A 23,265-nucleotide genomic window follows, 5' to 3' on the forward strand; every position below is an offset into this window, starting at 1 on the left:
CTGGAGGGCCATGCTCAACGGGTGGTGGTTAATGGAGTTAAGTCCAGCTGGCGACCTGTTTCAAGTGGTGTCCCCCAGGGGCCGGTACTGGGGCCTATCTTGTTCAATATCTTTACTGATGACCTAGATGAGGGGATTGAGTGCACCCTCAGTAAGTTTGCAGATGACACCAAGTTGGGAGGTGGTGTCGATTTGCCTGAGAGTAAGAAGGCCCTTCAGAGGGATCTAGATAAGCTGGATTGCTGGGCTGAGATGAATGGGATGAGGTTCAACAAGGCCAAGTGTTGGATCCTGCACTTTGGTCACAACAACCCCATGCAGTATTATAGGCTTGGGGACGAGTGGCTGGATGATTGTGAAGAGGAAAGGGACCTGGGGGTGTTGGTTGATGCTTGGCTGAATGTGAGCTGACAGTGTGTCCAGGTGGCCAAGAGGACCAACAGCATCCTGGCCTGCATTAGAAATAGTGTGGCCAGCAGGAGCAGGGAGGTGATCATCCCCCTGTACTCAGCACTGGTGAGGACACACCTCGAGTATTGTGTTCAGTTTTGGGCCCCTCACTACAAGAAAGACATTGAGGCCCTGGAGCGTGTCCAGAGAAGGGCAGTGAAACTGGTGAGGGGTCTGGAGCACAAATCTTATGAGGAGTGGCTGAGGGAGCTGGGATTGTTTAGTCTGGAGAAGAGGAGGCTCAGGGGAGACCTCACTGCACTCTACAACTTCCTGAAGGGAGGCTGTGGTGAAGAGGGGTTTGGCCTCTTCTCCCAGGCAACAAACAGGACCCGGGGAAATGGCCACAAGTTGTACCAGAGGAGGTTTAGATTAGACTTAAGGGAGAACTTTTTCTCTCAGAGAGTGGTCAGGTACTGGAATGGCCTGCCAAGGGAGGTGGTGGAGTCGCCATCCCTGGGAATATTCAAGAGGTGCCTGGATGAGGAGCTACAAGATATGGTTTAGTTTATGGTAACAATGGTAATGATAAGACGGTTGGGCTGGATGATCTTACAGGTCATTTCCAACCTTGTGATTCTATGATTCTATTTTCACCTACAATCGCAGATCTGTACATACTTTTTTTTTTTTTCTTCTACCATCCATTATCCAGTATTATACTGCATTATTGTAATGCTTTCCATGCAATCCATGTTATTGCCACACCTGCTTGGAACTCTGATAATTTTATCTCAAAGCTTTTCTGCAGTAAGATGGCAAGTGCTTGCCTAAGCAGAAGAGTTAGCTGACGTACTCTATATGAATTTGCAATAGTTTAGATGTTCCACATAAACATTACAGGTAGATATGAATAGTGTGCATTAAGGAAAGCAGCTCCATCTACTTTCAAGTACATTATTTACCTCACAAGAAGGCATTGTTACTGAGTGATAATAGTACCCACATAGGAAACAAGTGCAAAGACATTATTTTACCTAGTAAGCGCATAACTGCTGAGAAACAAGACTTGTGAAGTCTTAGACATTGTGAAGATATCAGAGAGAGATCTGAGAAAAACTACTGCATGAACAATGACTGAAAAGACTTGTAACTGTTGTAACAGAAGGAAATAAGAAAGTAAAGACATGAAAGGTAAGTTACAGCAGGCATGATGAAAGACTGTAAAATAATGAATTACTGGTCTAAACAGAAGTTTCTGATTCTCTAATAAGGAATTCTGGCAACACAAACAGAGCAAATTCAGAATTATGAACAAAAAAACCCAGATTTTTCATAGACAATTGGATCATGGAACATTTTAGTCCAGACAGTCACTGAAGCAGAATGTAGTGAGCCATTCACAATGGTATTAAAGCTGCCTGGATGATTTTGAAGAAGGGTGGGTTAGATAAGATGTTTCAGGATTAAGCTAATTTCAAATGGTTTGAGAGATCATCTACTACAGTAGATGAAGTGAAGGACTGGGCATTATTTCCTCTCATTTGTCTTCTATTTTCCTCTGGAAAGAAGTGAGGTAAGTGTTTTTGTGACAGATCTGATGGTTGAATAACCCATAATATAAGGCAGTGTTTTGCAGGCAAAGGTGTAGGTCCTTTTGACATTCAGAGTATAAATTGCCAAATTGCCAACACTTCCTACATTCAAAAAGAATATTCAAGGCAAATAATGTTCTAGCACAATAAAATCCAACTCTGTGATGTCAAGAGAGTGTAAATTATAGCAATTTTAGAATGGGAAGAGCCCACATGGAACTCAGATCAGTAAAAAACATAAAAGTGTAAGAATGAAGGATAAAGGCATTATAAGCAAGAAGTTTACATATGAATGGCAACCTTCTGTATCAACTGGAACCTCATTCCAGCAGTATCTGAATTGATTTCTTGAACATACTTGGTCTTGCTATTTGTCTGCACATGTTTCAGTTGAAACAGGTTTTGTTTTGTTTTGTTTTGTTGTTGTTGTTTTCTTTTTCTATCAAAGCTACAGTTAAAGCTAGCACAGTTGGAGCTTTCAGTCCTTGGGACCTTCTATCAGACCCCACCAGTTTTGCAGCCTCCTAATCATTTCATCACCTCAGTATTCTAGACTACTGCTTGTTTTGTGTGCATTGAGAGATGACCAAACCAGGCTGTGGTGTTTCCAGTGAACTGCATGCATTGCAATATGTATTACCCAATTTGTGGTGGGATATGTTTATATTTGCAGTCATGACATTATGCTGACTAAAGGCAAAAATCCCACGTCGGGACCCTTCTTACTTGATTGGTACTCATACACAGTCTTTTTTCAGTCATATTCTGAACACACTGGGATAAGGTGTGTTATACATTTAGTGATATAAGATGCTTCCTTTTCTTTTTTCTTCTCTACTGTTAGATGTCCAATGTTCCAATGTCATGGCAGAATCTCAAACATCCTGAAAGTTGAGGGCTTTGAGAAAGATGGAAAAAAAAAAAAAAAAAAAAGGACAACATTTGTACAAAGGAATGATTTTAGCTTACCTGCATCCTTGTTCCACACAGCAAGGACTCGGAAAATGAAGGCACTAAAGGTAGCTGCAAAGAAACCTCTCCAATAATTACGCACAGCAAAGTAAGTGGAAGTGACTTCAATGCTGAAAAGGACCCCTAGAAAGAGTTAGAAAAGGAGTAAAGTTAAAATCAGAAGTGCGATGACAGAAGAACAAGAAATACTTCTAAATAGTCTTCTAAAGCAGTGATCTCAAAACTTCTTTCATTGTGTACCCCTATTGATAAAATATTTGTGATTGTGTGTATTTGTTCATAAATTGTATAAGTGCAATACTGTACTAGTATACTGGGTACATTATAAAGCATACACAAAAATAAAAATTAAAAACAATAAGATGATAACGCAGGGAATATTTAAAGATTCATTTTACTAATTAATTGTACAAAAAAATTACTGTTCTCACTAAAAATATTACTATTAATATTTGTTCTTATTTTTGAAAATCACGGTTTAACGCTTAGTTAGACAACTTACAATTGTCAGTTCAGCTTATATCCACGCTTAGTTTTAATGGCTATCAGAGTTGAAAAAGAGCCCTCACAAAGACCGAAATGGGAAAAGCATAACTTTGGCTGCACTTACTAAATAAAAAAATATCAAAATACATATATATAAAAAATATGATATTTATAAGCGCGTTTCAAACCCACTGAAAATTTTCCTTTGGAAGGTTTTTCAGTGGATTAGAAAACTCTTACTTCCAAGTTTTTCACGTGTACAGATGAGAGAGGTTTTATAAATGACACACGTTGTTTTCAGCAAGAAAATCATGAAATCTCCAGAGCACAACATCCCTCTGAAAAAGCATGCACTTTCTCACTCAGTGTTAACATGGCGCTTTCACCTTGTAGGGACAGATTATGTGCTTCTATTTTTAAGAGTATTTGCTGAGTAGCATATTGCTGCCAGCCACTTGTCATGACAGAAAAGATCAGGAAATTCAAAACAACTTTTTGTAAAAGAAAAATACTCAACTCATCTTTAAATTTGACAACTCTTTTAAGTCCTTTGCCATGAGATAACCTCTGAACTGCTGTGTGGTACAGAAGATTTTCATGGTCATTCCCCACCTCATTACAGACTATTATAAATATCCTACTGTCTTAATATCTTGTTTTTATGAAATTAACCACACAGAATCATCAGTGTTATCCTGTTGCACTTTGTGCACTTCTGGCTCTCCCTTTTTTGCAGCACTATCTTGCTTCTGAGTCATGCAGCCAATGGTTTTCATGTGCTATTGCTGCCCCTGCTGAAAACATACACCAGAATCCTTTTCCAGGCAATGACACTGCACTATCAGTTGTTACAATTGCACTGCTTTTCAATAAAACATTGCCCTTATGAAAGAAGTCATTTACTGTTGAGAATATATCTTTTCTGGTAAGTCTTTCCTTCATGTATTTCACTACTGAAACAGAATCTAGCTAATACCAGAAGACACGATAGAAACGTCTGCACTTTTATCCATTCAGCTGGGTAGGCTGAAATATTTTGCAATACACTGAAAGCATATGAACAAGTGAGGGCATTACTGTCAACTGGCTGTGTGATGGGACATCCAACCTTCATCCAGGACACCTCACAAACTGCATGTGACACGTGGCCATCTGAAATATGGACCAAGTGAAGCCACCAGTGTCAGTATGTACACTGAATACTGGCAAACCTTAATTTCTTTCTTATTTATTTATTTAAATATAGAAAATAGACAGTCCAGCATTTTCTTCCCACGGTGTAGTGGATTATTTTGCAGATCTCCTGAGATACGCACACCCTCAGTTTGGAAACAACTGTTCAGAAGAGCCATGACTTCATGCCCTTCAGAAAGATGACACGTGTAAAACAAAGGCTGTGTAAGAGTAGTTTGGGGGATTGGTGGTACTAAAAGCAAGCTTCTTGTTTTAAGTATATGACAGATCAAATATAGGGTGCAGGAAGTGGGGAAATGAGAAGTGGACTAGGCAGGAGATGATTTAGGTACCTGAGAAAAAGGAAACAGAACAGCCACTTGCCTCCAAGTGGTGTCCCAAAGCAGCAGCCAACACCCACAGCACAACCCACAGTCAGGACATCCGTGTAATAGTATGGCTGCTACTGGTAGAAGAGACAGACAAACAGAAACAAAGAAAAAAAGCAGTGAGTGACAGAATTGGCAGGTATGGCCACATACTGTCACCCAGCTCTGTCACTAATCTTACATCATCTGCATTTGGGATGGCTGCAAAATATTCAAAGACAGATTTTATGTGGTACAAGACAGGAATACACTTGGAGTCACATATTCAAGACATGAAAAGAAGGCAGCATCTCATCTTTCACTGAAACATGCACATTTCTGTCACTTCAGAAGGAATATTTCATGAGAGATTCTTCAGAGCATGGAGCACGCGTGTGCATGTTTCACTCTCTCTTTTACTTTGGTAGGGAATTTCAGGTTGCATACAAAAGGCACAGGTATATCCAGAACAGGTTATGGACAGTGACTGGAGAGAGAGTAGGTAACAGATCACCTGTTAAAGGATTGTGCTCTCCTGGTTAAATCACTAAAGTTGCCAAGTTTATAAGCAATCACTGAGACAGTTTTGAAGAACATGGGGAGAGAGAGGGTCTTCTTCCACTCTCTAAGACTGGGAAGAGCAGTTGAAGGCCCTGACATGCCTGACAAAGATGTTGACCCTTAGGGAGCAGATGGGTTTTTTTTCACGTTAACTAAATTCTAGGTAATGCCTAATATAAAGAACAACATGGTTAAACACCTGTGTATTTGGTACTTTCTGCTATTATGTGTTCCTGAAGCACTCTGTTATGACTTCCATGAGAGCTGAGTTTTGAGAAAGGGCATACATGGGCATTCTGAGCAGCCAGGCAGAATTCTAAGGGTGAAGGCAGTGAATTCCTACTTACCTGAGAAAGTATTTGATAGAGCCTCAAAGAAGAGGCTATGGCTGCACAACCCAATGAAAAAAAGCCATAGATTATTTTCTGATCCATAAGAGTCTTTCCACATTCACAGATTTGCCTTAGGTCACCTTTGAGCCCTATTAATGCTTCTATGACCTTAAACATCATCATGTCCAGAATGGGAATGAGTTTCAGTTCAGTGTCTGGGACAGTGTGTGGGTTGTGTTATAGCCCAGGACAGCTTGTAAAGAAGGATACATATTACATGGTCTGCAGTATAGCAAGAGGTAAGTAGAGCTGTTTGAAAGTGCAAAAAGCCTGATGAAACAGTGAAGAACAGTAAAAAATGGCAAGAATCAAGCACAACATGGTATTACTCATTCCACCCACAGAGAACAGTCCATGGCATATGGCATCCCCCAGAGTGTGTGAGAGTGCCAATGCTATTTAACTTAGGAGTAGCCAGAGAGGCTAAAACAGGCAGACAAACAAAGAGTACCAGAGCGCACTCAGAAAAAGCACAGCTGGGCATCTTTCGCTTGTAAAAGGTCAAATTGGTTTTTCAAACCCATTTTGAAGGATCCTCACTAAATACACAGGGTGGTGTTTACCAGCAACAACCTCAAAAAATTATAGTTGCAAATTATACCCTGGACTTAAGTCCAGGGAATGGAATTCTACAATTTGGTGTGATTCTGTAAGAGGAAATCAACTAGGGCTGTAAAAACGACAACTTTCGATTCATTCTTACACTACAATGCTGTCACAGACTCACAGCAAGTTTTTGCCTGGAAGGTATCCCTTTTCCAGTTCCCTGCTCAGAGTTGCACTATCTCCAAGGCTCAAGCAGGGTGCTCAGGATCTTGCCCAAATGAGTCCTGAACATTTCTAAAGGTGGGGATTCTCCAGGTCCTCTGAGCATCTGTACAAGTACTGAACCACCGCTGGGAGAGGGGAGCAACTTCCTTCCACAGAACTACAATTTCCCTTGTCACAAGTTGTGTCCTTGCCTTTTCCACTGTGCCCCTCTGAAAACAGCCTGACTTTATCTTCTCCAAAATCCCCTAAGCGGCTGATGGCACCAGCTAGACATTTCCATTAGCTTTTTCTCCTTTACACTGAGCAAGCTCAGATCCCTCAGCCTCCCCTCATGTGTCATTATTCCAGCCTCCCAACCATCTTCTTGGCCCTGCAACACCTCTTTTACATGAGGAATGCAAAATTTTACATACTGGTATTTCTGTTCTCCAGTCCAATACTGAAGGCATAAATACAGTAGATTCTTTGTTCATCACTCGTGGTCATTCTTGTCATCATCTCCTGCCATTAGATGATGACATTTATGATAATTTTTTTTTTTTTTTTTTACTTCTGTTCTCTATATTTGTTGATTTGCTGGACAGGCCTTAGGATTCCCAGAGTGAGAGAACAATGAACAATTTTTCTGGTAGGAAGAGACTGAGCAAGATACACTGTTAGAAAAGTTAAAGTTGTGGCTTTAGAATTTTGCACTCAAAAGCTGTCAATTTTCCTTTGGCTCTTCCAGGATTATTCTTTCCCTTTCTTTCAATGCCACTAGCTACATAATTAAAGAAGGAGTTCATGATGCTAAAGAAGTCGAGAGACATCTCTGGAGAACCTGCTTGAGAGCAGAAGATCTCACAGCAAGAGGTGGAGTTTTACATTAAAAGTCACAGAGAGGAAGTCACTTGCCTCCAAGAAGAGCCCCGAAGCAACATCCAACTCCAGCTGAGCAAGCCACCACCAGGAGGTCAAGCTGCCTGTGCACTTTCTGGAACAGAGAGGGCAGCCAGAGAAAGGCATGCTGTGGTTAGAGGGAGCAAAGCCAAAGTGTTAGGATCCAGAAGAACAAAACAAAAAGCAACAGCCAATTGCAGATTCAGCCACTGCTATTACAAATAACAGGCTCTACACACTTTAGCACAGTTTTTAGTACACTCAGCCTGCAGTAGTGAGATTTGATCCTTATGCATACACAGGATCAAGTGAAACAGCACCTCCTGTTGTTGTATTACAAAGCCAATTACTGGAGTTTGTAAAACAGTTCCTACACGTAGCTATATACGTGGATAATAGTGGTTGTTTTTTTTTTTTTTTCCAAACACAAATTGTCAATACATCAATCAGCCGGCAGAGGCCGTTTTGCAACAGCAAAAGCCCAGAGGCAGTGTCAGTGGCTATAATTAGTAATGCTCTGCATCCTATCTTAAAGACAAATTGATCTTTATCCACACCTATTTAAGGTTTTTTTTCTTTTTTTTTTTCTTTTCTTCCCCCACAGATATTGATCAGTGCAAAGGAATTGGCACTGTGAGACAGAAAACTTGTGAAATGCAAGTTCTTAACCAGCATCTGCGTCACGTGGGAGATAACACACAATTGATCCTGCACAGTTGTTTAGTTGCACACCTGGCATTCTACTACAGTTTTCTTTGGCTGGTATCTTTCTGCTTTAGAGAAGCATAGTGAACTTCAATCTATATGTTCCCTCTGTGTGCAGTAGCCTATCAATGTGTCTTAAGAGTTCAGCCCGTGAAAGAACTGAATGCCAGAGACATGTGCCTTACCTCATATACACCACAGAAAATAGACATAAACTTGCTGAGTACTGCTGCACAGATACTGGCAATATGCACAAAAGGACCCTGCAAGAAAAGAAGGAGGAGACAAATTAGAAAGAGGGTTTTTTTTTTATTGTTTTCTACAAGGGCAGCTCCAAAAGTAATTCCTTGGTGTGGCAGTAGAGGTTGAACCTTCCAGTTGGGTGGGGAGGAACCTTATGAGATTCAACAAGGATGAGTGTAGAGTGCTACACCTGGGGAGAAATAATGACATGCATCAGTACAGGTTAGGGTCTGACCTACTGGAGAGGAGCTCTGCAGAGAAGGACCTGGGTGTCCTGGTAAACGACAGGTTGGCCATGAGCCAGCATTGTGCCATTGTGGCCAATGAGGCCAATGATGTCCTGGGGTGTATTAAGAGCATGGCCAGCAGGTTGAGGGAGATGATCCTCCCTGTCTACTCTGCCCTGGTGAGGCCACATCTGGAATTCAGTGTCCAGTTCTGGGCTCCACAGTTCGAAGTCAGGGAACTTCTAAAGAGAGTCCAGTGGAGGGCCATAAAGATTATTAGGGGCCTAGAGCATCTCCCTTATGAAAAAAAGCTGAGACCTAGGACTGTTCAACCTGGAGAAGACTGAGCGAAGTCTTATCATCAACACTTACCAATATCTAATGAGTGCAAGTCAGCTGGATATGTCCGGACACTTTTTAGCTGTGCTCAGTAACAGAACAAGGGGCACTGGGCACAAACTGGAACATAGGAAGTTCCATATGAATGTGGGGAAAAGCATGTTTACTTTGAGAGTTGCAGAGCACTGGAACAAGCTGCCCAGGGATGCTGTGGAGCCTTCTTCTCTGGAGATATTGAAAACTTATCTGGATAGTTTTCTGTGTGTAACTTACTGTAGGAAACTTGCTTTAGCAAGGGGTTTGGACTAGATGATCTCCAAAAGACCCTTACAACTCCTATGATTCTGTAATTCTTTGATTCCCACCAATGTTCTATTACATTTTGTTGCCGTGTGACAGAGGGGCAGTCTGACAAAATGGCATCTGACATGGAAGTGTGTATGAAGCCCAAGTGTGGAAATGAATTTCTCCACGAGGGAAAAATGGCACCCATTGACATTTATTGATGTTTGCTGAATGTTGATGGAAACCAATCATGGGATGTGAGCACAGTGAAGCTGTGGGTGGTGCATTTCAGCAGAGGAGACGGTGACATGCAAGACAAGCCACATTCTGGATGTCCATGCAGATTTTTTTTTTTTTAATTTATTTATTTTTTTACAAGTGTGGCATGCAGGCTCTTATTCATTGCTGGTGAAAATGCATAGCTAACAGTGATGACTATGTTGAAAAATAGCATTTTGTAGCTGAGAATTTGCTCTGTCAAATGGTGTTATTGTGCTCTTTGCAGCTGCTTTTGTTTCCATAGAAATAAATAGGAGGCATTACTTTCAGAGCTACCTATGTATATGACGCTTTTCAAAGTAGAAGGAAATGGTTAGTGGAAGATAAGTGCTGCTGGGAAAAACAGAGCTTTGACAAGAGGAATGGGGTCAAGGAAAAGGAAACATTTAAAGACTCTTGCATAGACAGCTCCTTCCTAGACCCTGGCTGCTACTGCATATGAACATAGCAATATTTACCTCTTTCCCTACAGGCATGCCACTTCCAAGCCCTGCTGTGAGGCCCACAACTTTGGCCACAAATGCTTGGAGAGTGAGATATTCCTTGAGGACCACTCCCCTCATAATTGTCTTGAGCTCTGGGATCCCAGACCCTGAAAACAACAACAGAGCAGAGGATATAGAAAACCAAAGGCAAGAGGAATAAGAAAGAAGAGACAGACAGAAACAGATTTTGCCATGCCTTCTACCCTCACCAACAGCCTGTGGAGAGACGAGGTGGCAGAAGATGGCTGCAAACAGTATGAGAACAAGTGGGTATGCTACCCATACCAGATACTGCAAAGGAATATTCGGATGCAGCTCCCTGTACATCCACTTGTAGGCTGTAAACAAACAAAGAATTTGTCAGTAACCACAGATGCTCCAATCAGTTTGTCAAACTTTAAAGAATCACAAACAAAAGCCCACACCTGCTAAACTTGCCCATACTAAATTTCCCTGAGAAACACTATCTAGAAGTCCTAATTTTCAAAGACAAATAGAGTAAAACCTTGTTTCATTTAAAGTACAAAATCTCAAATAATATATGCATTCTGCAGGAATGGATACAAGTGATTCTCTGCTATTTGACATTATTATACCTGTGCTGCAATGTGGCATTGGAAGAGCCATATTACTTTCACTTGCAAGAGCGAATTTCTGTGCAGGATCTTTTCACTTAGCAGCTGGAAGGTGTTATATGGGCCTGAAGGACAGTGAAGTTAGTGTCCTCTCCTCCACGTGAAAAACTATTCCTTCAGAAAAACTACCTCAGAAGTCCTGCTTACGATTTGATTTCTAGAACAGCAGCATGAAGGGAGCAGTGCCAGCTGTTACAACATGTGCCTTGTGCACGCAAACTCAGAGGGTGTTTCTTTTTTGAGACATTCTTTGGCACACGTGCAAGCTGAGGTTCCTTGCCAAAATAAAAGAGATGGAGAGAAATATACACAAGCGTGCTCCATGCTCCTAAGAATTTTGCAGAAATCATTTCTTCTGAAGTGCAATTAACAGCATGTTGGCAATGTTCGTATGTGTGTGTGTGTGCATGGGGATGGGAGGCAAGGCCACTGAAAGATTTTGTAATTTTTAAAGCTGGAAAAGGATATGGGAACCAGAGGAATGCTGTAGAGAAGTGACATAAGCAAGTGCTTGTGAGATCATTGTTAAAAAAAAGTTAAGTAAAGAGCACTATGGTTCTGTGTAGCAGAAAACACCAGAGCACTGTATAAATAAAATTTGAGAAGAACAATAATGAGGATAAAGGCAGAGAAAACTGTATCAAGAGGGCATTAAAGAGCCCTTTCCTGTCCCCACCCACCATATGCTCAACAGACCTGGAGAGGATGGCAAACTGCATAATAGAAAGGGCCAAAGTCACACAATGATCCCTTACACATGAGCAAGAGAAGGATAGAAAGTGAGTAAAAATAATGGCTTATCTTTGAATGGTACACATGTCCTTTGCTCCCTGCCCACTTAGAAATATTTCCCTATCACTTCTTTAAAGAACCTTTTTCTAGTTAACCTTCTCTCTACTGTGTTGCAAGTATTTCAATCTTCCTGAGGTATCGACAGTATTAAAGGAGGAATGTTGGTCACTGGGCTTTGTAAAATATTTATATCATTTACAGTATGCTTTTGCAACACCTGAATGAGACCCACCCTGTAGGCTCTTTGCACTGGCATAATCCATTCCCCAGCTCACCAATGCCATGACCAAACCCAACAGAACCAAGAAAATCCAGTCCTCTCCAAGTTTCCTGGTGACATATTTCTGGATGCGTCTAACGCAGTCTGTGGAGAGAAAAGAGAACCAGAAAAAATGGAGGCAACATAAATGAAATCTGTGCTTCTGTGTTGAGAACTGACCACTAAAAGAATGTATTTGAAAGAATTATGGGCTTAGTGTTGAAGTCCTGATACCCATCCCTTCCTTGCAGTCTTTCAAAATTCTTTGAAGTTTCAAAATAAAATGAAGGGACAAGATAATTTAACCTCTTGTGCACTAGCAGCAAAAATATTTTTCCTCCTGCTATAGAGATCTGTTGTGGGAAAAAAGATAATAACGTGGGGACTGTTATTCCTACAGCTAGCATGCAAACACCTTTTAAAACCAAGGTGGCTCCTCGTTCCTTCTCTACTTCTCGACTGTCAAAGTCTCCTTGTCTTTTTGTCTTGCTTAAATTCCATCTCTTTGACTATTCTACTCAATATCTGATCACAGGGTAAGCAAGGATAAACCATTTCTACCTTGGCATTTGGAATAGCGTTCTTCTTTTATCTCTACTTGACTCTCACGTTTCAGGGGTCTTTCGTTGTTCTTTTGGGCCTGCTTTGTATTCAGTAGTTTTGCTGCTTCCTTCTCAGCAAAGTCAGTTATCTGGTCTGTGTATTGTCCATAAAGCTGGAGGAGCAGAAAGCAAAAGAGAGCAAAATAAAGATGTAAGGCAAATATTCCTTCACAAATAGCATTAAAATGAAAAGGCATATTTACTAACAGTAAGAGGTGCAGTCAAATGTATTCAAGCAAGGAGACAGACACAAAGACTCAGACAGAGGCAATTCATTATTTTTTTCTTTTTCCTTCCTGGTTCCCTTTTCCCAATCTCTCTAAAATCTTTGCATCTTCTTTTGGGCATACAATCTATGATAACAGAATGCTAACTGCTTTTTAAGATCCTCAGACTGAGCAGGCTCAGGTCTGAAGGAAAAAGATTGGGCAGGCTTTTTGGAAGTACAAAAGAAGGTCAAAACAGTTCACATGAGGCTGCCAGTCTTAGGGCTGTCTTCAGCAGCACTGCAAAACAACTCTTAAAATTTAGAGAGGTATCACACACTACTAAATAGGTTGCAGGAATGCCCTGCATCTGTTCACTCTGCTGCCAAGGAATGCTTAATAGGGTATGCAGACACTGGTGGTGTCTTCTGTGGAAAAGAAGCAGCATCAGCTCACAAATAGCAGAGAGTACCACATAGCACCTCCTGTTATCTACCCAAATCATTCTACTAAATCCCCATATATCTCTAACTCATCTGATTTTTTGTTTTTAATTACCTAATCTAGCCCTTGTCATCAGATACTAATCTTGAAAACATTTGATATTATGCAATTCACAAGCAGCTACATGAGCTTGCCAACAGTGTTTCTCACATGGATCAGTGATAAAACTGTCAGTTGTGCCAGCTTGTCAAAAAAAGAGTTCTCAAGGAAGCTGGGAGGATCCTGACTATGTCCATCAGGTTCCCCCCAGAAGTAGCTATTCTCCCTCATCTTTTCATGGTATATATGGGAAGATGTGAATTTGAGAAGCTGTGAACAGGTCTCTTCCCTTCACTTCTATGTACAATCTATGACTTTACATCAGTTCCCTGCCTGATGCTGAGCCTGTGATCTCGGCAATTCCCACCTGCTAGAACCTGCTTCCTCCTAGCACAACACCTACTTCTCTAAGATACTTTAAGTGGCAAGAGGAAGTCAGCAAAAAGTCAGACACTTCAGCTGGAGAATGAAAAGACATTTGAGATATGGAGCTCTAGCATGAGCTTAGGAGATAATTCTACCTGACTGCTTTACTTTTCCTCTTTTCTAAGAGACACAGGAGATATTGCTCCCGAACCCTTGAGATTTGCATTAATTGAAACATCATCAGTAGAGTGGCAATAAAGCAGCTAACTTATTTGTAAGATAATTTGAGGTCAGATAGATGTGGAGATTCACAGAAGGTTGAACTCTGGAAAGCACCTCTGGGGGGTATCTCTTCCAATCCTTAGCTCACAGAATGCTAACTCCAAGGCCAATCAGGATGCTCAGGGCATTGTACGGGCAAGTCCTAGTCATCTTCAAGGGCAGAAATTTCCCAGCTTCTCCGAACAGCCATTTCAGCATCAAAACAAGTTATATTTCAAGTTGCCAAATGTGACTGAAAGTCCTAAGTAGTTTATTTGCCTGTATTCCTAAGACACTTGAACTATGTGCAATGGGTCCCTTTAAAATCTCTATTATATTTTCACAGAACATGCATGTAGGCTTTTAAATCATCCTGTTCTTATGACGGCTTACCTTCCATCTCTGAAACAAATTGATCCCACCTGAATAATTGAAACTGTTCTTCCATCCATCCATCACTGCACTGGAAAATTATATTTTATTTAATTACTAACCCCATTATTATCACCACAGCCTAGCCAAATTAATTGATACATACTCTTAGCAGTGAAGAGTGGCCATGCTCTGATCTCCATAATATAGAAAGGATGGTGAAACATCAAGATGAAGGACCTGCCAGACTTCATATAAGTTATCAGATATAAAATCCAATAGCAAATAGCAGAGTAATCCCTGTTTCTCTCACTGTATCTATTTCAGGCAGAATGCCAAGCACCAACAGATTTTAGATAAATGCATCTTCATATCACCTCAGCTAATTTTTCATTGCCTTTACATGCTCATGAGGGATTGTTTTATATCAAATGGAGCTTAATCCAAACTATGAACCTTAATCCAAATTATGAACTACCTTGTCAAGTATCTTGTTCAAATTAGAGTCCTCCACCTATTCAGATGGAAAAGGTCATGGTTTGTATCTGGCTGGAAAATTGTGAACTCAGGATGTGAAAATAAAAAGAACTAGTCCCAGGACATAAAGATGAAGGTTCTGTCCTGGAGGACAAATTGGTCTCAACTCACTTAAAAAGTGCTTCATACACATGCTTTATTTCTCTGGGACTCTGGCACTGCTTCAGTTTGTAGTCAATAATTTTAAGACAGAGAAAGACTAAAAAAAATCAGAGGATGACATCATAGAAAAATTATGTTAGGCAAGAAATATCCTTTCCATTAGAACGCAGGTAAAACTAAAACCAAAACCGAGACACTGTAGTGCTTACACTGTTGTATTCCTCTGATACTACCTCTCTCTGAGCACCACAAAAGCTGAAGAGAATTTTAAAACGTATCAATTATCACTTAGAGAGTTGAGACAGAAAAGGTGCTGTTATGTCCAGCTTGGCTAAATTCTGAATGAGAACATGACAACAGTGCAAAAAAACAATGAAGATATAAATACTGTTAAGGATGTTGTATGTGGAAGTGGGAGGAACATCATTGTTTAATGGAGGAAAAATTTTGAAGAAAGTTCTCACAACCTCAAGACTTTTCTGGTGGCTATTTTTATGCTGAGCACCTATTAAATCTTTATTCCTTTCTCAGTCCATACCCTAAGTTATTCCCCACGTCATTCAGATTCAGCAATGTACTCTCCACAACAAACTCTAGTCATGAAATCCCTTCCTCCAGCACCATCAGTGCACATTGCTGCTCCTGGTCACTGCTGAGGGCTCTGCAGACAGCTCATCCCTCTCACTCCTGCCTTGGAGATATGCTGTTGTTCCTGAAATTGTCTTCCAGAGTACAAAGTCTAGTCTCAACTGCTTATGCATAGAGCTAATGTGACAGACAGGGATCAGCTACAAAATAATAGTTGTCCCCAACGAAGTAAAGGTAAAGGGGAGATCTAATAGCAGTACTGTCTACCTGAGAGGGCTGGAGAGAAAACAGAGCCAGACTTCTCAGAAAGGCACAGTGAAGGATAGGAGAAAAAAGGCAAAACTTGCAGCAAACGTATGTTCGAACGTGTAGAAAGAAAACCTGAGGGTGATTCAGCGTAGGAACAGGTGCCCAGGCGTTCTGAGCATCTTCATATCTGGGACATTCAGAATGTACTTAGATAAACCCTGTGAACAATGCATTGGCCTAGAGATCTCCAGAGGCCCCCTCAAGTCTTTCTATGAGTCTGTTACTCTGTAATTCCGCATTACCCAATTAATCATTACACTGCCTTACTGTGGCACCTGTCTGTGTACTGCTGTTGGAGTTCTCTGCCATGAATACCCCTTCCTACCTCACAAATGCTATATCAGATGAATACTTCATCAGTCTGAGCTGCTTGAGAAGAGGTTTTTATTTTTCATGCAGGAAAATAAAAACACAGAAACCTACAATTCAGAAGAACATAAATTTTATAAATCTATTTTCTAGTGTATATCTACTGTTATAAATATTTGGGCTGTGTGAGAAACAATCACTTGAGCTTTTCTTTTTCCTAGTGGTTCTGTGAAGTGCTGACATTACTGAACTTAAAGGGAGAGCAAAAATCCCTTCAAGATATCATTCTAAATGGTAGATAAAATCTCTAGTCTCTAAGTCTAAAGCTTAGAAGAGAGACAGGGACTGACTTTTTACACTGTCTGATAGTGATAGGACCAGGGGGAATGGCTTTAAACTAAAAGATGGAAGGTTTAGGTTAGGCATTAGCCAGAAAATTTTTACTTAGAGAAGGGTGATGGTGGAACAGATTTCTCAGAGAGATTGTGGAACACTTCATCCTTCCAGGATGGTGTTCAAGGCCAGCTCAAGCCCTGGGCAGCCTGATCTGGTGGGTGGCAACGCTGCTCGTGGCAGGGGGTTGGAACTGGGTGACCTGTAAGGTCTTCTCCAACCTAAGCCATTCTATGATTCTATGATACTGTTATCCCAATCCCCACAAATTAAGTACACATTATTATTAGCTATTTTTATTACATTATCTATTATCTAATATATTAACTATGTATTATTAGAAAATCCCAGGCCAAAGATCAAGTTTCCACTGTTTTTTGCCTTGTAAACCCAGTCAAATCATGTATTCTGTCTGAAATAGCTTCCAACTTACATATAAAATAGAAAGGAACAGCTAGCACAAGCAATTGGCACAACAGAACTAAAATGTCTCTCTGTCATCTGTTTTTCATGTCACAGTGGTGAGTATTCTGCGTGGAAATATATGAAAGCATGTGCAGCAGATTGTTTATCATGCTAATAGCATAAAAGTGCATGCCTGTACAAGATGTGTGATAGTATGAATGTTTTTAGTTTACCTACATGTTAACGAATCGCTATCAAAATACACATGCACAGCAAGGCTGGTTTTACAACAACATGCCTTCATACTATATATGTAACTGTGTGATTGTTTACATAACAGCATTTCTAGGGCATATTTTCAGTAGATCTATAAATATGACTGTCTGTTTTCAAGACTGAAAATTGTATTCACGAATGCGTTGCTCTGGGATGTTACTGCCTGAAGACTTGTATGAGAACACATCTTGATATCCTGCTTGTTTGTGCTGGATTTTGGCTACATTCATTGAGTGGCATGCCTGTGGGGATGAAAACAAAGACACCCCAAGGCCAGGCAGCAAGAAGTAGGTTTTTCTGCCTCACTGTGTCAACTATGTCACCTTCTAAGAGGGGTTTTATCCATGTGGGAACAGTCTGCAGAGTGGATACATGTAAACTGGTATATTTTTTGTATCCCAACTGACTAAGGGTTCATGTAACACAACATGCATTTCCATTTCCATAATCCACTTCAGCCTTTCAGCCCTAGGCATTCCTCCACTTGCATCCCATGAGAGGGCCAGGTCACCAGGTCACTCACATCTCAAATGCAAAATCTCAGCATAACTCACTTGAAAATATAAATAAAGCATTAACTGCCCAGACACCTTCTGGTTCTGACTTGCTTCTGAATCAGCTAGGTAGTGGTTTTGGGACAGTTTAGTAGAGAAATAATTTGCAAACTCTCAGATGTTTTATACAGCTTCAGATGAGAAATTTCTGAGTATGGCCATGGGACTGACTTTCTAGTCTTTTGCAACATGGCAGACACAATCCTCATTGGGATGTTTATCTACTGGAAGAGATAATCGTGGTGGCAAATGTGGCTTTTCCTACTCTGGAACCATGCAGTTCTTAGGGAGATTAATACATCTCTTCCACTATTCCCCAGTCAGTGGCACAAGAATATGTGTAAGGGGATTTAAGAAACCTCCACTCATATCTTCCCTGTACGAATTTCACATTCACACATTCTCTCTCCCTCCTGTTACTTGACCAAATTTTACATTGCTCTCAACCCTTCCACGTCAGCTCAGTCTGAGCAGACTGACAGGAAATAAGACACCAAGACGTCTGTAAAACCTCTTTGCAGAAGGGTGTCCCAGAAGGAGAGACAGAAGACATACAAAGGGCAATAGAACAAGAGGTCATAACTAGAGTACATCTTTGTACTAGATACTTTTCTGAGACGATATTTGTAAGAACCGCAATGAGAGTCAGGTCAAGTTTAAGGGTTAGAAAATTCCTCACAGCTCTCAGAAGAGCTACTGAGACTATCAGCATGCATATGCAAGCATGGACTTACTCTTCTTGTTCAGGGAAAAGTCAGAACAGAGCTCTGCATGGCTATCCATCCAGTTGTGCAGATAGATATCTGTGTAGCTTCATTACTGTTCTATTTGTTTTTATTTCCTCTCCCGCTCTACCTAAAAATCACTGTGCAGCTGAAAGCAGATGCAATTTCTCTTTGCATTTACAAATACAGCAATGGTTTCATTGATTTTCATGCCAGCTTAACCATTCTAACACTGTGGTCATAATAGATGGAAATACCCAATGACTTGAAATGCTGATAGCATTCTAAGCAAGACTCTGAAAGTCAGTGCCTTACTTGGAAGTCAACAAGGAAAAGGGAAAGTTGGTAGGATTGGGTACAGACAGGGACGTGCGCTCTATAGCACCATTCTAGGAGCCCCAAGAACGTATGTGACCCCATTGAGGCCTGTGCTGCCATAAACATCTCAGTTGTCCGACCCTACCTGTGGGTGGCTGAGGGAGTTCTCCAGGTAGTGCAGGTCGTCCCCTGTCCCCCCGGCCTCGCGTCCCGCCTCCAAGGGTATCCCGTAACGGGTGCATTTCTCAAAGCTGATATAGTCGTACTGCGGTGTGCCCCCCCACAAAGCTGACTTCGATCTGGATTCCTGCGTCATACTCTTTGAGCTTTCCATGTCTCCACTCTTGCTCATGCTTAGTTGTAACAGAGCTGCCACTCTGGTCCTTTCCTACAGCCACCTCATGGTCTGGCCTAGAAAATGGCCTCTGCACTTTCTTCTGTTCTTTCCTTCCTTCCTTTCTCTCTCTCATTAGACCACTCTAAGTTCTTCTGTCCCCGCACTCCCTTTCTCCCTGCCCCTCCTACTCCTTGTGTCTCTCTCACTTTCTCCTCTTCCTGCCCAAAGGCAGGGTTCAACTATATTTATAGCAACCTTCATCTGTCACATGATTCCCCAGTGCCAGGTCTGATCTCAGCAAAAGGCATTAACTCTGCCGGGATTGAATATCAGGTGTGGGCAAAAGGGGAACTCCTGAAGGAGAGGGAAGGGGGACGGGGAGGAGGAGAAAAGACGACTGTAAGAAAGAGAGAGCTAGAAACACAGACACAATATATAGACAGGAGGAAGCAGGAGAATTATCCGGATATCTTCCTTCATCTTTTCGCTAAGTCCATAGTCCACAAGAGAAAATGCAAGTCCTGAGGGAGAACTCCAGCATCCATGTAAAGTGCAAAGCATTAGAGCTTAATCTCAGTCTTTCTATATGCCCTTATACTGAAGACTTTCACTTTTGGAAGATGTTATTATGAGTATTCAACTATGAGTATATGCAGAAATGTATTCTTCTTGATATTCACTTCCAACAGGTTCACGTTCAACACCTCCTCACCACACCAACACTTGTTTCTGAGCCAGACAAAACAAACAAACAAAAAAACACCCAAACAAAACAAAACCAACCTCAGCCAACACTAATGGGTACCAGTCAGCACCAGGAATGAGAAGTACATTCTAACAGTGTTATCTTATAGACAATTCCCAGTACTGCCAGTAAGCATCAATAACTGTCCTTCCTGTAACCATATCTTCTGAAGGCTATTGTACAACAAAGAGCAGTGAGTTTAAAATCCTAGAAACTGCTTGCCAGGAAAGGACAAAACATATGCATGAAACATGATAACTAAAGAGCAGCTATTAACTGCTTCTTCCTCATCTTTTACACCATCATCTCTCCAGGATAATGGCTTCCCAGCTTTTCACATCTTGGAGTAAGATCTGTGAGCAGGATGTGAGAGAAGGGAAGACAGAACACTCATCTCATTGGTCCAAAAGACTAGCCTCAATGTGCGTAGTGTCCTGACAGTATTTCATTTGCAGACCTGCATAAAACATTTCTCCTGGACACATATTTTACTTTTTCTCATTCTATATGGTCTCCAAAGTACGGTGCAAAGAAAGTCTCCAAGAGGATGATATACCATATAGACCACACTTCCACCTCTTCCATCATTCTAGCTAACAATGTTTATACGTATATCCAATATCAATAATATCCCTATGGATACTGCTAGGCAGTACAGTCCATATCTGATGGCATTTTAGGCAAGCTCTGAATACTTACAAATGCAAGATCAATGCTAGCTTTGAACATACAGGCTCATCTGTTATATTCTTGCTATCTTTAAATTTATCGTCATTCAGTAGCATTTCCCAGAGGAAGGCTGTGATCCACCTGTAGGTAAGACTTGTAATGAACCACCTTAAATAAGAGTTTCTATATAACAGTGTTTAGGATAAAGTAACATCTGGATACTCTCATAGATTTGCATCATAATGACAGTAAGTATTGCTAGCCTACTGAGATGGTTTTGGAAGAAAAATGCAATATATATAAACACTAAGGCTTATATTAGAAATATTGTTTAGTTTGGTGTGTGTAATACAAAAGTGTGTATAGAATATGGATGTATACCTTATATAGGAAACCTAAAGACTAACCATCCAAAGCTCCAGTAATCATCAAAACTGCAATAGAGCACTAGATTTTCAGTTACTGTCACATTTGCTGAAAGATAATATTCAGCATGTCCACTGGAATAAACTAAAGGGAACCTCTATCCAAAGAAGCACTCTTCTAGCTCTTGTTTTTCAAAAGGCACAAGTATAGCTCACTAGAAATGATCGAGAGTAGAAATGAGATAGATGAAGAATGCCCTACTGTCAGCTAATCAAATGTGGAATTTCCGTGGAAAATCACTATATAACTATAGCCTAAAATAAGACAATCCTACCCTTAAAAATATTTTCTACGAACAGTTCATCTCAACCTCCAAATAGACCCCAAACCTGAGTCAGTTCATCAGTAAAACCATTGCAGATCCCAAGGCCAACATTCAGCAGATGACTCTAGATGTTAGTGAGACAAAAAATCTTTACTGCCCTCATGAGGAAGACAACCCATAAAAACTCTGCATCCTTATTTGCACTTTCCACCAGTGCAACACACCTCATCCAGTGCATCATGTTTACATCTATTCAGATGAAACTAAGCAATCATTATGCACATGGTGGCACATGCATATGCTCTAGTATGTGCAGCTAAGGACCTGCATTTACCTAATTCCCACTTACCAAACAATCTTTCCACCTCTGATCTCTGTACCTAGATATTGCTGATCAAAAAAGACAGAAATTAAACCTATCCTTTTAATAACTGAGAAAATATATGCCACCTGTAGAGAAAGATACTGGTTTTGTCACTTCATTTCTTATCTCCTGAACAATATATTCCACTGATTATATCATCCCTCCCCTGCTTTTACCTAAGAGGTAAGGACTTTATCAGCTGTCTTGGCACTATTAACATCCTCTTTATTTTGCAGGGTACCAACAATCTTTCCTCACAGCCTCACTAATCTTGTTAAATTCAAAATGCAAGGGTACATTGAAGGAGATTATCTGCTCATGTAAGGGTAGCTAGGAAAGACCTTTTCTCCTAGGCAAGAAGGGATAGTAAGAATTGTAGAAGCATAGAATGTCTTAAGTTGAAAGGGTTCTTACAGACCATCTAGTTCCAACTGCACTGCCATGGGAAGGTCTGCCATCTACCAGCTCAGGCTGCTCAGGGCTCCATTCAACTGGCCTTTCATGCCTCCAGAAATGGGACATTCACAGCTCTATAGGTAGCCTGTGCCAGGGCCTCATTGTCCTCTGAGAAAGAATTTCTTCCTAACATTTAACATAAATCTCTTCTATTTTAGTTTAAACCATTTTCTTTTGTCCAATCACTATCAGAAAGTGTAAAAAGTCAGTTTTACAAGCGGTTTATAAACTTCCTTCAGGTACCAGAAAGCAGCAATGAGGTCTCCCTGGAGCTATCTTTTCTCCAAGCTAAATAAGCCCAGGCTTTCTTCATAGGAGAACTGCTCCAGCCCTCTGACATCTTCATGGATAATAAGAAAGGGAGGAAGTGATGGGAAACAAGTCTGATCAGTCACATTAATTTCTGAGAGCATATGAGAATTTAGGAATGTTTATGCCAGTGGTGTTACTTGATGGAGGACCTCCATGGTGGGAGACAATCACAAGAAGCTAACCTCACAGTCAGATTAATTAATGGGTTAACATATCACAGGTTCCACATCCAGAAAGGATGAACTTTGCAACCAGTAAGACTGTAAACCATGGGACCCCAGATTGAAAGATGCAGAAACTGCACAGTTCTGCAAAATCATAGAGGTGCTCAGGCGAAAAAGGGAGAAGGAGGAACAAAGAATGTGCATAGGTAGAGAAAGGTATTAAAGGGCTGGTAGTGTGTAAAATGGGGTCAGTTACTATCTTGTTTGGCTGAGCTCTGTAGATGAACGTCACAGGGTGACATATTCTTATTTTTCCTCATGAAATCTTCTCTTAACTCTCTTCTGTGTGTGTAATACCAAAACAGATCTGAAAGCTGGGCAGGGGTGCTGGGCAGACACAAGAACTGTGCCAGGTACTCAAAGAATCCACAAATGCACATGTGCTTGTGAATTTGGAGAATGCTGTTTGAATGCCTGCACTGGCGAACTTGTATCTCTCACAAGCAGTGATCTGTCTCTGCCTGTGTGTCTCTGAATCATGTCCTCAGCTTTGCTGCTGGCTGAACCTGGAATTTCAAGTGAAAAGGACAGCCCTCTCAGCCTGGGCAGAGATCCCAGTGGCCAGACAGGAGCAATGCTGAGCCAGAACAGCTGTAGGTTACAGTCTCTTTCTTGTCATTCTTTACCTCTCTTAATATGAAGTAGCTACACTGAACTTGTATTTAATTTTGAGATCTTCTACTTCAAACTCAAAGCAGACCTTGTTTACTTTATCCAGCTGTCAAAGGTACTTCTCTAGTTCTACCCATTATCTTGCTCGTGCTT

The 23,265-nt window shown here is 40.9% G+C and overlaps 1 protein-coding gene across 2 annotated transcripts in view; it reads right to left on the minus strand.

Moving 5' to 3' along the window:
• Nucleotides 1-19,246, minus strand: part of CLCN1 (chloride voltage-gated channel 1) — a 40,123-nt gene extending 20,877 nt beyond the window's left edge. For both annotated transcript variants that reach the window (XM_090149370.1, XM_031610201.2), the window contains exons 1-8: nt 18,848-19,246; nt 12,398-12,551; nt 11,810-11,941; nt 10,360-10,488; nt 10,124-10,257; nt 8,478-8,555; nt 5,001-5,079; nt 2,955-3,080 (exon numbers count right to left, since the gene is read on the minus strand). In XM_090149370.1, coding sequence (XP_090005496.1) covers nt 2,955-3,080; nt 5,001-5,079; nt 8,478-8,555; nt 10,124-10,257; nt 10,360-10,488; nt 11,810-11,941; nt 12,398-12,551; nt 18,848-19,054 — 1,039 coding nt within the window. In that variant the 5' untranslated portion in view covers nt 19,055-19,246. The remainder of the gene's footprint in view (nt 1-2,954; nt 3,081-5,000; nt 5,080-8,477; nt 8,556-10,123; nt 10,258-10,359; nt 10,489-11,809; nt 11,942-12,397; nt 12,552-18,847) is intronic.
• Nucleotides 19,247-23,265: the final 4,019 nt, after the last annotated feature.

The sequence above is a fragment of the Phasianus colchicus genome, chromosome 1 (assembly GCF_987193195.1).
Source record: "Phasianus colchicus chromosome 1, bPhaCol1.hap1.1, whole genome shotgun sequence".
Classification (NCBI taxonomy): domain Eukaryota; kingdom Metazoa; phylum Chordata; class Aves; order Galliformes; family Phasianidae; genus Phasianus; species Phasianus colchicus.